Below are 16,120 nucleotides of genomic sequence, written 5' to 3'. Positions count from 1 at the left end.
GAAGTTCACCCTTGAGAATTTAGTAGCAGCATTCATGTGGTTTAACCTCAAGTACCCGCTCAGCGTAGCTCAAACTGGAGTGAAGCAACAGGAATGATGAGAAAGTGCTGGCTTGGGGGAAGAAATTCTCCAGTTCTGAGGAGGCCGAGGAGCACGGGACTCTTGGCAGGAGCAGCCCAGCTCAGCTCGCTTTCCCTTGACATCTGCATTGTTTTTTTCTAGGTGATGTTAGAACACAAGTATTGTCACAACATAACTTGGTAACATCACAAGATCTAAAGTCCGGAGCATTGGAATTTATTTGTGCATATTTAAACAGGGCTGAATGGAGAAAGACTTTTTTTTCCACTTGCTTCATCCAACTTCTGTTTTAAGCCAACTGCCTACTCTAAAAGTAGCAAAATTACCCAGCTATCAACATAAAATAATTAATAGTCTTAAAAGAGGAAATCTGCATCTGTTCAAACAAAACACATATCCAAGACACTGTGAAAGCAAAGTCATCTTTTTTGTTCCCTCTCAGCTATTCTGTTCTTAGCAACCAGTATTCTTCAAGCACATTTTTTAAAGTATTTTTAAAGAGACAACCTTCAATGAGTTCACAAGAAAAAAAGGCACTAATCAAATTCCTGTCCTGTACACCTAATTGCTGGCACAGAAAATGGTTGGATGGTTTCTCCATCCATCTTAGATTGACATAAATAGTGCCGGAGTTTTTCAGCTACACAAATCGCGCACTATTTGTGAGGCTTGGAAAGCAAAATCTAAAAAATGCTCCTGCCCACGTAATTTTACCTTATTTTGGGAAAACGTGTATGATATACAGTCTTTCCTTTCAAATCTGGGTTCCATGCATCTTTTGAATAACAGAAGTCACAAGTAGTTAAATATCTAAAATGAAGCTTTTTCTGGTTTTAATTAAGCCCTTTTACATTCCATATGAAATATTCTTTCCATCTATATTTTATTCACGTAGAGGTTTAAGCTGAATAAAGAGACATTACCATACCCTGTTCTTTCCCCTTAAAACAAAATGTCAGGAACAAGGACTGTTTAAAGGCATAGGAAGGGACAATTAAGAGAAATATGAAGTTTACTAATACTCATCTAAATTTTACAGTTAAAGCAGTGATATTCAAAGAACATGAAATTGGAAGGAAATTTGTACTCAAGGGAAGACTGAGCGTGCATTTCCATTTCAGTTTGAAATCCAGTGCTCAGTTTAATGAAATCTGTACTGAGCTTTCAGAAACAGCTTTATTTAGGATACTACTCCAATACAGGGATTTTTGTAGCCTTCAGGTATACACCAGATCTCCCAACAGAATGGTAACAGATTTATTTGCTGACTGAGCCCGTAACATCCTCAAAAGCTCCAGCCTGTTAACTGATCACACACACCCTTAGCTGGTGCTTAGTCTGAACTTTCAGGCAGGTTAAATTCAGTCGACAGTTTGACTCCTTAATTGTAGCAGGCTAAGAGCACTTAAGCAGTCAATAATATATCTGAGTAGTAACAGCACATCTTATAACGTTACTGTCTAGCTAAATTGCTGGCAATTGAATGAAGGAACAGCAAGCTAATGATGGTGAACCACTGACACTAAGATCAATACCCGAGATACAGGGTGACAAGCAACCACAACATTTAAGTTTAGTATCAGAAACTCAATGTGTTTGCCTGAACAAAACCCAGACCCACCAAGATGCCTTTGCCACTAAGCAGCTACTCCCCAGGCTCATCCTCCTTTCCAGCTACTTCCAGGGAAACTTTTAAACAGATGCTTGTTCCCAAATCTAGAGATATTATGTGTTTGTTGCCTCTGCTACATCACTGGTCTTCCATGCAACTGGCAAGACTGTCCCCTCAGTGGCAAACAATCAGTTAAGGTTTATACAGCTGCCTGTTCATCTGCTCGTGAACCCCTCCTCATTTAAATGTCATGAGCCCATCAAAACTACACACAACCCCACTTCCTGCCCTCAGTTGACCACTCTCATCCTCAACCAAGCAAGTGATCTCTGCCAGTCATTACAAGAATGCCCACACTACAAGAAAGGTTTAAAGTCAGAGCTGAAGATGACACAGAGCCTTGCAGCAGTGCCATTACAGCGTGCAAAAGCAGGATACCCACCTTATGGCAGCCAGGATACGTTGCCATGGTGTTGAGGGTAGAGGTGCTGGGATTCTTGCTGGTGCTGGCCATGATATTCTGGATCTGGGTGAGCTCTTGCCTCAGCACCTGTTTCTGGTGGAAGCTGAATGCCGGGTGGTTGGATGCCATGGTGAAAAGCAACAGGAATTCATCCCCCGTGCGGCCCTCGTTGAGTTGCAGCCCATAGTTATTGATGACGGAATCGATGTGGGTGAGGGTCCGGAACAAGACCCCGGCCGCCTCTCGGTGGGCAGACCCGAGCAGGGCGAGGGACACCAGAAGTTTGCTGCGCACCACCTCGTCCGTCAGGTTGGTGAGGCTGCCCAGGTCGGCGGGGTTGTTGGCCTTGATCTCGGAGTCGCGCAGAGAGTGATAGTCCTTGCGGGCCAGGTCCTCCAGGCAGGCGCCCAGGAACCGCAGCTCCAGCGGGATGCACAGGTCCAGGAGGCCGCACAGGAACTCCACGCGCTGCGGGGAGGGCAGCTCGGAGAACCAGCGGTACACGCTGTCCCGCTGCAGCCGCGGGCACCGCTTCTCCACCATGGTGCTTCGCCTCCCCCCGGCGCGAACGGAGCAGCCCCTGGGGCGGGCGGCGGCGAGGCCGGGCGGCAGCGCCCCGCCACCCCCCGAGCGGCCCCCTCCGCGCTCCCGCCCCCCCGGCAAACCCGCCCCCCGGGGGGCGAGGGGGCCCGGCGGCGAGGAGCGCGGGGGGCAGCCCCCGGCGGCGGGCAGGGCCGGGCCGGGCCCCCCCAAGGGTGGGCTCCGGGGGAGCAGGCCCGAACGCTGAGGCGCGGCCTGGCCGCGGGGTCCCCGCCCGGTAGGGCCCGGCGGCCCCAAGCAGGCCTCTGCGCTCCCGCGTCCTCCCTCACGGGGCGGTTGCTTCTCTCAGGCGACCGCCGGCCGGCTCCATCCTCCGCGCAAGCCCGTCCCGCCGCGCTGGGCCCCGCCGGAGCCGCCGCCACAACCGCGCGAAATAATCCCTCGCTGGAAGGCAGCGAGCAGGCGGAGGAGGACGACAGCGAGCGCGCAACGCCGCTCCGCGGCGGAGGGATCCCGCGGTGAGCAGTCCCACAGCCGGGAGCGGAGATGGGGGGAGAGAAAGAGAGGAAGGAGCAACCGAGCGCCTTCACTCCCGGCCTGACCCCGCGGCGGGCCACGCCCACCACCCTGCCGATTGGCCGAGACATCTACGCGCACCTACGGATTGGCTACCAGCGCACTTCTCCCCACCCCCTTCCTCGCGCACGAGAGCGGGATCCAGGGGGCTTGTCAACCCCCAGCTTTTAGTCCCCCCCCTTTAATCCCTCCCCTGGCGCTGATTGGTCGAAGGGACGGTTAAATAGGAGAGGGGCGGGGACTAGTGTCTTTTGTGTGCGGGCGCGGCGGCTGCGTGAGGGGCTGTAGGGGGTGTCGCAGTGGGGTGGTCGCGGTGCTGCCACCCTGAGGTGACCTCGCACAGGAGCTGTGGTGACTAATTTGGGCTTGGGGCTGCCGCTCCCTGCCACCCAGGGCGAGGGTTGTCCCAGTGCCCTGGAGCGGCACCTCAAGGCACGGTCCAGACTGACCGGCGCGTCTGCTGATCCGAAGAGCGCTGCCCGTGCGCTTCGCTGCCGCCAGTGTGGCACACGCCTTTCTCTGATCTTCTGTCAAAAGCACCCTCGTTTTGTCAACGAGGAGCCATGTGAAGAAGGAGGAATGGCCATGATGCTCTTGCCTTGGCTGTTTCAAGATGGCAAAGAGCCTCAAGAATGGAGCAAGGGGGTGCGTGATGCCAAAATCCCAGCAAAGCCTTTGGCACCAGCGTTTTCTGGTCTCACCAAACCAACCCATGCTCTCAGTTTGGCAGTTAATTTTAGGTTGTCTTTAAAAACAGTCTGGAAATATTAAATGCCTCTTAAAATAGTAATTCTTTTGCCCCACACATTCCCACTCTCCATTCTAACCTGTGATTCTGGCTGACAGCAATGTAGCGATGCATATTTTGAAGCAGTTTTATTATCAGCTCTGCTTATGGATTGCATGGGCTGCATCCAGCAACCGAGAGGCGGACACATAATGTCTTTGTTTTTCATGATGTTTGTCCATGGGACTCGGCTGTGTATCTCGTAGCCCAGCAGCCAGGCTGCGCGTCAGCCGGATAAATGATCCGGGTGGAGATCTTTAAGTGGTGCTGGCCAGGAACAACATTTTTAAATGCGGCCCCAGGCAGGCAGAGAATGATTCCAGACTGGATCTTTATATGATTGTAATCTTCTTGGAAGATGGACCCCATCTTTTCTCTTAGCAAGTGCAATATTCCTGCAACTCAGATAAACAGAGGAGCTAATGTTGATGCTTTAATAAGCAGAGCTGCATTTTGTCTTGAGTTGATCTTTATGGGGTACACACGATGCCCAAACACGGGGATTTCTGTCGCGTGAGTTGTGTGAACACTTGTGTTGGTACTGTATAAGAGAAAAAGGCTTACTCCTTTGGGGGACGGTTTATTGGAAGTCTCATTATACACCTTGTGAAGACAAACTGCTGCACCACAAAAATTCCAAATGCTGGTAGTTTATCCTTTTTTATTTCCCTGTGGAATATCATAGACTATCAACTGCATTTATTGAAGTCCTGCCGAAATGCAAGAGCAAGCAGCCAAAGGACGTTCGCTCACTGGGGCTGCATAATGTTATATATTATAAAGCTACACAACTCTGCTTCTGTTTTGCAGATTCCTGCTGTGAGAGGGTCCTTGAAAATCCCACAGCCTCTGTGTGTCCTTTCCATGCAGCAATCCCTGTCTAGTGCAAACCATGTGCGCTTCCTTTTCCTGCCATGCCCAGCATTGTCCATCAGAGGACGAGATACGCAGAAAACAGAGGAAGGGCTCTCAGTCCCTCGGGAAACGTTTGCATCGAATCGCAGCACGGACAAAGCGGGAGGCATCTGGACACAGAGTTCTTTGGTGGCCTTTCTGCTTATTTTGCTGTCTTTATCCCGGTGTTAATCCACCCCGAAAGTGCTACACTGTGCTCAGAGTTCGGTGTCTGATGATTGCCCGGTCTGCAGCAAGGTGAACCTTTAAACTTTGCTGCTTGGGAACTAGGGCTAAGCCTGAGCCCAGATAAAAGTGTGAATGGGAATTTTGCTGCTAAAGAGTGAGTCTGTGTTTTACAGCCAGAGCAGCGATTGTTTGTCTTGAGTGCCAGACAGGAAGACAAACTCCAATCTGGAGTGCAGTAGATGAACTGGGAGCATTTTCTCTGATTAGAAGTGGTTTTGGATGAAGCCCGAGGAAACCGAAACGAGTGTGACATATAATTCTGTCACAAGCCACCAAGAATTCCTGGCTAGCCAGTGGCAAAGCGAGGAACCACCCTCAGCAAGATAAATCAACTTGGGAAGAGCTCGTGTTACCACTTGCTCAAGAGAGCGGGTTGGGAGTGAAGGTCGTTCTGGGATGTCTGTGCAGACACGTTTCCCCTAAAATCAGAGCCCTCTGGGCATCTAAACCGGCTCCATGTCTCATCCCCAGATCATCCTATTTCCAGCATCTTCTCCTTGTTCATGTTTGAGACAAACAGCTGGGAAGGATTTCTTGTCAGAATAATCAGTAAACAATAACTGAGAGCGACGTTGTTTTCTTCTTTTTGTATTTTCAGAACATGCAGCAGCTGTCACTGGATGTCTCAGTCAGCAGAGGGAAGAGGGTCCATTTCTTCAATGCTGGACACATCTACTTTAGTTCTCACCTGCTGAACTCTTGTACTTGGATTTCCTGTGCGAAAGGAGCTATTTCACTTTTTTGTCCCTCCACAGAGTCAACAGTAGAACTTCTGCTGTTGAAATGAGAGGGGAAGCTTTATTTAGGAGGCTGCTGGTTAAAAGGCCATTTGAGTTACCCGGATCAAGTTCATGCCCAGCGCTCCCAGCCCACAGGACTCCTCCTCATGAGCCTTTTCAGGGCTTTTGACTATCACCTTTTAAAAGTTCCCCAGTTCCTTTAGGAGGCTGTTCGGTGCTTGCCATTGAATGGGTGGAAGTTTTTTGCATGTTTGGCGTTTTTTAAACCTCCCAAATGTGGCTTAAATCTTAGCGCTTCTGTCAAAAAACCTGGAAATTCTGAAACTTCTCCCCATATGACTTGCAAAGCCATAGGTGAACCTGCTGCTGTCTTGGTCTCGCCGGTTCATCAGTTGTGACAGACCCCCTTCCCTCGCATGGGTTCCACCCAAAGCCACCTCTCCTCCACTTTTGGGATTGAATGCTGTCCTAGGACATTATGCTGAGAGAAAACATACTTCTGTATGTCAACATACCTAAAACCCGTGTCCTGCAGCTCTACCCTAAACCCCCAGATCTCCTTTTCTGCTGGGATGCAGTGGCAGGAGCAATCGCTTTGCGTTCTGTCTGCTCCGTTATACGGAAAGGCAAGATACATGTTGCTGTTGCGCATTCACACAACTAATTCTGTGCACAGGGGTTGTTTCCTGAAAAGTTTCTCACAGGTGCTGCAACTGGAGCTCTTGGTTTAGCACAGAAAAACAGCAAATAAATGCCACCTTTAAGGACATGGAAATATATCACATGAGCTTTGGGAAAAGGGAAAAAAAAATTAAAAAAAGAAAAGAAGCCAAATGTTGGGCTTGCAGCATCCCTTGCAGTCGGTCCTTCAAATAACGAACCGAACGTGTTTGGTTTGCGCAGGGGTGGTGGAAGGTGTCCTTGCTGGGACAGCAGCAAAAGCTGGATGGATTAAAGGATGTGTCGGGATGTGCGTGTGCGAGTGTCAGTGCCCTCTGCTGATAGACTCTGGCAGGCACAGACCTGCCTTTAAATAGGGATTTTTCTTTTTTTCTTTTTTTTTTTTTTAATTTTCCATCTGAAGGCATACGGCACAGATGCGTCTCCCTGGGAAAAGGCCCCCTCTCCGTCACCACTTTATCTCATCTGTCCCCTTTCAAAACTCAAAGTGCGACACAGCCCTGAGCTCCCCTGGCCAGGTGTTCCCTGTGTCCCTTCCGCTACGGAACATTGTCCCTCGTGTCCCCAAAGGCCAGGCAGACCTGGCTCTGTGCGGTTCCCCATGGGGTTTGCCTGAGCATGAAAGTCCACAGTCCCTGGCTGCCAAAAATGTTTCTCCTGCTCTGTTCCCTTCCTCCTTACGTCCGTCTTGGAAACCGTGGTGAAAGGAACATTTTTGGTTTTCTCTGTCTTTGGCTGCCCCTGTTTGGGCTGTTCCTGCCTCCCACACTGGAAGGACGGGGATGTCTCAGCCTTTGCTGAAGCTCCAGCCTCCCTGTCCCCACCGTCCCAGGGCAGCTCTTTCCTTTGGATTCCTGCTCTGAATTCTTCCTTACTTTAGTCTCACCCCAGGAAAGCCACATTTTGTGTGACTGGTGACAAAACAAGTCTGTGTTGCAATCATTTTCAGTTGCCTTTTGCAGCCGCTTGCCACCTCCTGGGCCAGGTTGCCAGGGCCAACACTGGCCCCATGGCCAGGGTGCTGCTCTGGTACCTTGAGAGCGATGTGCAACGACTCAAAGTGGAGTTGTCACCTTCTATCCACAGCCCGATTCCAGCTCTAATCCCTTACACAAAGTTAATTTACTCTTTGCTCCAGCCAAATCACTTTACGGCTGGAAAGCAGAGTCTGAAAGTATTTATTTGACTATTCCAGTGACATTCCTTGGGGTGTTTTCACATCATATCCCTCGTCTCTCTGCCTTTGGTCAGGATGTCACTAACCAGATAGATCCATTCACAGTGCTCAAGGAGAAAGCAGGAAGAAGAGGAACGCGCACAAGTATTTACCAAATATAAATGTAAAGTTCAGTATTTCTTTGCAACATTTGAAATTCCCAATGCACTTGGTTACATAAATATCAGCTCAGAAAAGAGGGAAAATGTCACCTGCCCTACCTGCTCACCCCACACTTCACACACTTCTGTGCAAACATCAAATATTTACAAGTTGTGGTGTGTGCTGGAATCGCACGCTGGGGATGATTTCAAGAAACCCACAAATAACTCCTGAATGACGACCAAAATGAGAAAATTTGGATTGGTTCACAGGCAATTCATGGATAGGAAAAGAGATGAAATTAGCTGAATGAACTGTTCATTATGCATTATTCAGCCAGCTGTACTAATTAGCGCCTTAAGGACTGTTCCTGTTCGCACTGCAGCCAACTCCAGAACTCCTTTTGATTTCAGAGGGAGCAAGACAGAGCCCGTGGAGAGTGGGCCTGGTGCCTGCTTCCTCTGCAATACCTTTTTTTTTATTATTCCTTTATGGATTCCAGCTTCTTGTGTCTTCTATTAAAAGTGCTACTTCTCGAATGCCCCGCTTGATGATCAGTTAGTCACAGGAAAAGAAGTGCATCATCAGTCCCAGAGTGTGTGTCTTATGCCCGATGTGTTCTCTGAAGGGAAAGGTTATTCATGTTTCTTTTGCTTTGCTTTAATCCAGACTAGGTGGTACCAAAGAGCATAGAAACTTGAAAGTCCTTTGGAAAACATGATTCAATCCAGAAGTGTCACTAGGGCAGACGATGCAGGAATTCGATGTTTGCTTTCTGAGCCCAGAACTTGCAGCTAGGCATTTCTTTTTTCTTTTTTTTTCCTGTACTAGGTTAATTTTTGTGACGTTTCTTTCCCACCAATAAGTTCCTACAGTGCGGTTTTGCTTGAAATGTGGCAATGTTAGAAAAAGACACCAGTTCAAACTGGTGGCTGTGCTGTTGTTGGAGCTGCCTCGTACAGGACTCAGCCCAACAGCAGACGGCTTTGTCCTGCTGTCGGATTTGTAACATGCAATGTTGTCTGCATTGGTCTCTCCATCAGACCACTTGTGTTAGTGACCAAAATAATGTGCTTTATGTCTGGCTTTTCTTACCATGGGCAAGCCAACACCTTCAGGACAAGCAAAACCTGATCTGGCGTCACTCATGGGAGACTTCAATGTCCTTCTGCTTCCTATTTTATTCCATTTTGCAAAGCAAATCAATTTGAAGAGGCACAACCCCAGACCGTCATGTCCACAATCTTTCCCGCTGGTGATGAGACTGGGGAGGACCCAGACTGACGATCAGGTCCCATGTTGAACTTGAAGGGGTCACATTTAAATGAATTACCTCAGTCTTGCTGCAGAGCCCGAGGTAAAGCAACTGGTGGGTTTCCTTCCCAGTAAGTCACTACAATTGCTTACTGGGGAGGGAGCAGAGGATGCCCCACCAGAGGAATCTCCACAGCCCCGCTCTTTGTTCTTCTCTCCACAGACTGCCTAAAATGGATATAAAGGAGCCTCGAAGTGGAATTTATTTTCTTCCTAAGACCATCCTTAAAATAACAAACACCAGAAAACGGGTGACATGCGGTACATCTGTTTGAATAACACGGACCTTCTGTCTGTAATAGAGAAAACTCCAAATAACTCCTTGATTTGTGTTCCCTTTCTTCTCCTTCCCCAGCTCCTCCTCCTCACTACTGTATACAAATCTGTTCTGCGAGCTCAAAACCGCCAGTTCTCTCTCCCCTGACAAGCTTGTTTTTATGCCATGTGACAGTTATTTAATTTCCTCTTTGCCTCTAACACAGCTAATATTTATCTTTCCTTCTGAGATTGCATCTTTGTTTATCCGCTGATGTCAAGGAGTAAGGACAGTGCTTCTTCAGCTCCAGCAGCCCGAATTCCTGCCCTCTGACTGCGTCTCATGGAACAGCATCTTCCTCGGCGGGCAGTCCCGGGTCAGAAAAGCAATTAGGATTAAAATATAGCTTTAAAGTTAGCACACGTACAAGTCCTTTTCGTCTCTAAAGCGGAGCCGGTGGAGTCACTGCTATGGCAAGGTTCGATACGCATAAGGCTGTTAAAATCTGGCCCAGTATTAGCTGCTTAATAGCTTCCCCAGAACAGCCAGGCTGTGAAAACAATGGCTAATAGCCATTTCTCCTCCTTTTTTTAAGAAGACCATTGAAACACAGAGCTTAAACATATGTAAAACAGAGACTGCAAGGCACCGTTTCCAACAATTCGATTTAAATCAATAGGACCCTTAGAAAAGGCAGGATCTTACCAGGCGGTGTGTTTTGTCGGTTTTCCTTTGTTCAAAGCTACACCCGAAACCGAGTTAGGAACCATCTTTTCCTCATTAAATTTGTTTCCTTTCAGCACTGATCCTTTCACTTCATTACCCCATGCCATTTTTTAAAGCCCTCATAGCTAATATCACAGCTATAGATCTAGGGTTTATTTATAGCCCTGAACTCCGCAGAGAGCCATGTGTCTTGTTGCTGTGGAAACTGGGATTCGAAAAGTAAAAGGATCTTAAAGGGATTTTAGAAGAGACCTGCTGGATTTGAGTACTGGCTTTCACTTCCAGAGGTCTGTGTTCAACTCTGCCTCAAACTCACCAGTAAAATACATCAAACAGTCTCAGCTGGCCCTCAGGGGATGCTGGTTCTCTATGCTTTTTTTTATGATCTGGCACTTTGCAGCCTGGTTTTCACTCTCTGTTGTGAGACAAAAGATGGGCAGGTAGCTCCAGGGGTGTTAAACTCTTGGTGTCAGCAACGGCACATTTGGCAGACTTGGGACAGTTTGCTTTTTTCTTTCGCTTGCGTTGTTTTTTGGGAGCCTTTTGCCAAGGGAAATACCACCTTACGCCCTGATAAGTTTGCAAAACTTCTGCGCGCTGCAGTAAATTCAGAGCTTTGAGACCGGCACGGACCGATATTTCCTGGCAATTAGATTTTACTGTGTTAAACCGTTATTTAAATTATTTTATTTATCTCTGAGTATAGTGTGTGTAAAGGACAAGAGCGTGATCGACAGGCTGGGTCCTACTTGTACTTTGCCTCCTCTGTTGGCAGGTCAGTGCTGGGCAGACTCACATTGGGCAGAAATATCCTGTTTTACCTGGGATAGGGATCTCACTTTCTAGCAAGAGCTAAGCTTTAAAAAAAATAAAAGAACTTATAATTCAAGCCGTAATTCTGTTTATGAACCAGGTCCAGAGCCCAGTTGAACCTGGGCAGAGATTTGAGACATTTCCAGGCTGCTCACCTTGAAAAAATAGCCTAGAAAATGCCACCCTATCAATGTGGCCGTGGGAGAGGAGAAGGAAAGGGAAGGACGGGCAATGTAACATGACTAGCCCACTAGCATGTGTCTTAAATTCACAAACAAGGCACAAATGTCAGAGCTGATGAGCTATTGCCTCGCATTTCCGTAAGTAAAGCAGCAATCCCTGGGCGTGCTGGAGTCCAGGGCTTGGGGGCGATCACTGGGCGGCCTCTGCTTCCCCATGGCAGCCTTGACATTTGTTCAGCACATTCTCGGGCTCCGTGATGGCACAGGGTGTATCATGCCTGCCCAGGAGTTATTACCGTGATATTCGATTAAAAATAGAAAACGCAGGAGCCAAGACTGACGGACCGAGGGGATGGTAGTTCAGTGACTTATCTTTTCCATTAGAGGGTGCCAGGAACCTACTGTTGCTGCAAACCCCAGAAATAATGGAAAACGTGACTTTGTCCTGGACATTTTGGGACCAGGCAAATCTGTGTTCATTTGGGGCACCCAGTCCTGGTGCTGCCCAACCAGGCCAACTAAAGGAACTTGGGTGTTGTGCTGAAATGCGGAGGGAGAAGAGTTGATGGGGCAGCTGTAAATCAAAAGCACATCAGCAGGTGACAGCCCGCAGCAAACTCAATAAGGTAAAGCCGTCCTCACACTGTTGTGTGTGAACCGGAGCATCAGCTGGGATGGCAGAGGTCTTTGCTGGGCTTCATGGGATGCTGGTGAGACTCGGGTGCAGTCCAGCTGTCCCCACTTTAGGTTATCCCTATATAGGGTGGACTTGCAAAGACTCGGCTTTGCTCAGCCTGGAAATGAGAACTGTTGGGCCCAAAGCACAAACCTAAAGGGTTGGGGCATCCTTGTAAGAAACAGGGGTGATGGACACTCGTCAGGGATGGCCTCGTGTCATCAGTTCCTTCTGTGAAATGTCAGGGGTGTCTCCAGGGTCACATCTGCAGGGCGGGTGTTTTATAGGGCAGAGACGTGTTTTGAAAGAGTGAATAGAGAGAGCATGGTCTTTCCATGCTGCCAAGGGATTTTGGGCACTTGTTGAACATAAATAGGAAATAATCATTAAAGAAACCACCATTAACCACAAAAAGTGAAAGAAGAGGTGGTAGCTCTAGTGGGTGATGCTCTGGGAAAAACAACTGACAGGATGGGACTTGGTTTTCACTTTTCAACATGGGTGTTGCTAAATAATTAGCAACAACCACCTACAGGGCTAAAAAAAGACAATCCAAAGAAATCAGGAGATCAGTCTTAACAGTTGGAGATTAACAAAATAAGAGGAATTTTTAAAAAGGGAAAGCACCCCAGTCCTCCCAATTCAGGCTTTTGAAAAGAAACACAAACTTTGGGAGAGAGCATGGCTGAAAGACTCCCTTTTAGTTTTGAACTTTGGAAAAACAGTTCCAAGATTTACAGTTTTGTGGAGAAAGCGTCAGCGAAGCTCTTCAGATCCGTCAGTCACTCCCAGCAGCATGAAGACCCTGGCTCTTCTTCCTGTCCCCAAGGCCGCTGATGGGTACACCATGGGACAGCGGTCCCTGTCTTTCTGCCCGGTGCAGCTGCAGGGGGACACATGGAAAAAGCATGTGAAAAAAGCACATGAAAGAAGCACATAGAAAAACCACGTGGAAAAAGCAAGATGAAGCCTTGGACTAGGAGATATCTTTGTCCTTGACCTGCCTCTGCAGCGATTCATGGTGCAACACCAGGCAGATCCATCCCTATTCCTCGTTTCCCCATCTGCCCATCCAACACAGGGCTCTTCTGGAGCACGTGGCTTTCTGGTGGATGAGTTAACTGGGGGATATGATGCTTTTTGGGATCAGGGACTGGAAAATGAGAGGTACTAGTAGTGATGGGAAGGGAAGACCAGTATATCCAGATCCCCAAGCCCAGCACTGCTTGGCTCTGTGTCCCACACTGACAGCTTTTCCTGGGGACTTCAGCCAATGTGGCTCAGGGTTTGGAGCCGTCTGCTCCCGTCCCAGCCGCAGTGGGTGATTCCGAGCAGATGGGACGAAGGGCCGACTCTGAGCCCCAACCACAGGGCTGCTCTGTGCTTTTCTGCTCGGGATTTCAGTGTAAAGCAGGAGTGTCCTGGCCAGGCGGGTGAGGGCAATACCAGCAGCCAGCACACAACCTGTTTTTTTCCCCGGCTCTGGGATAAAACTGGTCCTTCTGGACCCAAAATTTAGCATCATATGCCAGCAATTATTTCTAGCTGACAGATGAAAAAACAGGGGTGGTAAAGGAGCAAGCAACTAGTCTGAGAAAGCAGTTTTGCAATAAAACCGTGCTTGGCCAAGTGATGGTGTTTGCTGAGGACATCCTTTTGGTCACGGTGGTTTCCCTGCTGTTGCAAGGATGGAATCTGTTGTTCACACGTGATCCATGCAGATCTTGGGCAGCCCTTCTTGGACAGCCCGTCTCCAGCTGCTCCCTTGCTCCCATGGCTAAAGAAAAACCCCCACACCCAAGTCTCCAGCCCCTCTCATACCTCTGAAGCGCTCTGATTTCATGGGACGGGAATAGCAAATGGCCAGGCTGCTGTCGCATCCTCACGGAAAGAGCCACCCAAGGATGGTGTCATCTTGCATTGCTGAAGCATCTTCCTTCCCAAAATGAACCCAAAGCATTTTGTGGAGTAAATATAAACCAGAGGTATTTGGGGAGGAGCATGGGGTGGGACTAATGACTCAGAGTGGCACAGCTCAGTGGTTTGGGATAGGAAGCGAAAATACGTCGTCTGATTACATGGGAGGGAGCGCGGGCCGGCAGTGTGCAGTACAGCAATTGGCAAATCTGGGGCTTGGCCAAGAAAATAAACATAGGAAATATTTGAGACTGATGAAAACCATGGGCAGCCTGCTCTTGTTTAAAGAAGTCTTTTTGGGACAGCGAAACAGACACGTGTTGCTGGCAGAGCGCGATCTCGGCCCCGTTCAAACTCGTGGTGGAACCTTTATTGACTTCAGCTGGGCCAGGATTTCATTTCAGATGGTTCTGGTTTTGTTGCTTTTTTTTTTCCCAGGATGTGATGTCCCCTTTTTAGGACATGCCCCTCTGCCACCCTCTGCCCAGCAGGGAAAGCAGGCTGCTGTGATTTTGGAGCTTTGTACATAGATTTAGGGACAGATCCTGTACGGGGCTGAGCACTGCCAGCATGTCTGTTGGAGAAAAGGATGCTCTGCAGCGCTCCAGAGCGATGCACAATTGATACATTCGGAGCCGGAGACCAAAAATTTGGAGGAAACTGGCCTTCAATTGGGTGTTTGCATGTGGCTTGAAAGCCGATTTCTTCCACGTTTTCACTTTCAACAAATAACTTGGAGGCATTTCACTCCGGAGTTTGACTTGGGTCACTTAAATTTAAAAATCCAGCCCCCCTGTATGTTCTTTGGTTTCCTAATGAAGACAGCAGGCCCTGGGGCATTCCAGGCAAGTGAGAAATTGGTTCAGGTATTGATTTGGCATCGACTTTCAGCCTGACACCTTCTCCAGAATTAACTGTCCAGAATTCACAGGCTCTTGAAAATCCTGGTGGTTTTAATCACGAAGGAAGTTTGGAGGGAAGGGTCAACTGATACCGGTAAATATGTACAGAGGGTGAAGGAGGAACATGGGGTGGTTGTGAGAAGAGCATTTCTAGGAGGCAAAAGCCCAAGGAAGATTTTATTCCTGGCTGAAAATGAAACCGGGTAAGAAGTGAACAATACAGAACACAGAGGATGTAACCTGCAGCTCCGCTTCTTTTGGGGAGCTCTGTTCATCTCAATGTGTCTGGGATGAGTGTTTTAGTCCAAATCCAAATTTTCCTCCACTTCAGAAGGGTCAGCACCATGTGCTCCTGGGATGCTCCGTTTTGGCAGGATCAAGGTGTGCGTTTCATCACAGTGAAAATTCAAATACTCTTTACTTCTCCATCCCCGCCGCTTCCCGCGCTTTGTGCCCGGGGCATCTCTTGACAGCGACAGCTGAGCTAATCTGGTGGTTTAGAATCCTCGTGGCTTGATTTCTAAAAATCTCGCTGTTCTAGGGCGACGTTCCTTTATCCCTCACCCTTTCTTTTCCTCCTGGATTATCCCATGTTAATAGGTACCATGTAATACACTCTATTCTTAACTACTCCCGAATCCTGCTTGCTGATTCCTTAAGCAGATCTTGGAAGCCTATGAATCTGGCTTCGAGCTTTGTGGAGGTTTGGGTTGTGTTTTCCTTTTTTTTTCTTTAAGCACAACACATGGAATGTGTAGGTTAGCGTTCTACTCCTCTTTTGGGAAGCAAAGGAGTTGTGTGTGTTTAGACAGTCTAGACACACTATTCCAGACTGCAGAGTGCATCTGCTTCTATCCCCTACAAAACAGGCTGAAAGAAAGAAACCTGCTTTGAAAAAGTACATCAAATATGGAATAAATCCTTCCATAGCTGTTTTTCTGCTCAGAAAAAAATAAAAAGATCCTTGAACATCCTTGCGTGACAGTATTTCATAAGAAAAGAATATGAGTAGTGTCAACTTTTTTATATTGCCATGTGTTCTTGCTTCGGCGAAAGACATTTCTTCTATGTTATGAATTATTAGACTCCTACAGTCCAAACAATTCTGGGAACTATTGCCACTGGCTTTCTGAACACAGGAAAATACACAGTCCTGACCATTTGTAACGCTCAAAGCATTTCCAAACATTCATTATTCACACAGAAATTCGTACATCGGCATCTCCATTAAGCTGCAAATGTAATCCCTTGTTACTTGGTTGATTCCTGAGTGTTCGAGGTTTTAAGCTCAATGTTTGGCTTTGCAGGTGATCCTGCAGAGAAGAGAATCCTGTCTAAAAATCCCGTGGTCCGTGCTGGCAACTGGAGTGGCTGATGCGCTGCAGAGCACCGA

The 16,120-nt window shown here is 48.1% G+C and overlaps 1 protein-coding gene across 1 annotated transcript in view; it reads right to left on the bottom strand.

The window, feature by feature from the left end:
• ZCCHC14 (zinc finger CCHC-type containing 14) overlaps window positions 1–2,699 on the bottom strand; it is a gene marked incomplete at its 5' end in the record, with an annotated part of 44,810 nt that extends 42,111 nt beyond the window's left edge. The window contains one exon of the mRNA XM_080351762.1: window positions 2,136–2,699. Coding sequence (XP_080207888.1) covers window positions 2,136–2,699 — 564 coding nt within the window. The remainder of the gene's footprint in view (window positions 1–2,135) is intronic.
• Between the last annotated feature and the right edge of the window lie 13,421 nt (window positions 2,700–16,120).

Source organism: Nesoenas mayeri, assembly GCF_963082525.1.
Source record: "Nesoenas mayeri genome assembly, chromosome: 12".
NCBI classification, from domain to species: Eukaryota; Metazoa; Chordata; class Aves; order Columbiformes; family Columbidae; genus Nesoenas; species Nesoenas mayeri.
The sequence above is the reverse complement of the archived record's forward strand: the minus strand, read 5'-3'. Positions and strand labels throughout refer to the sequence as shown.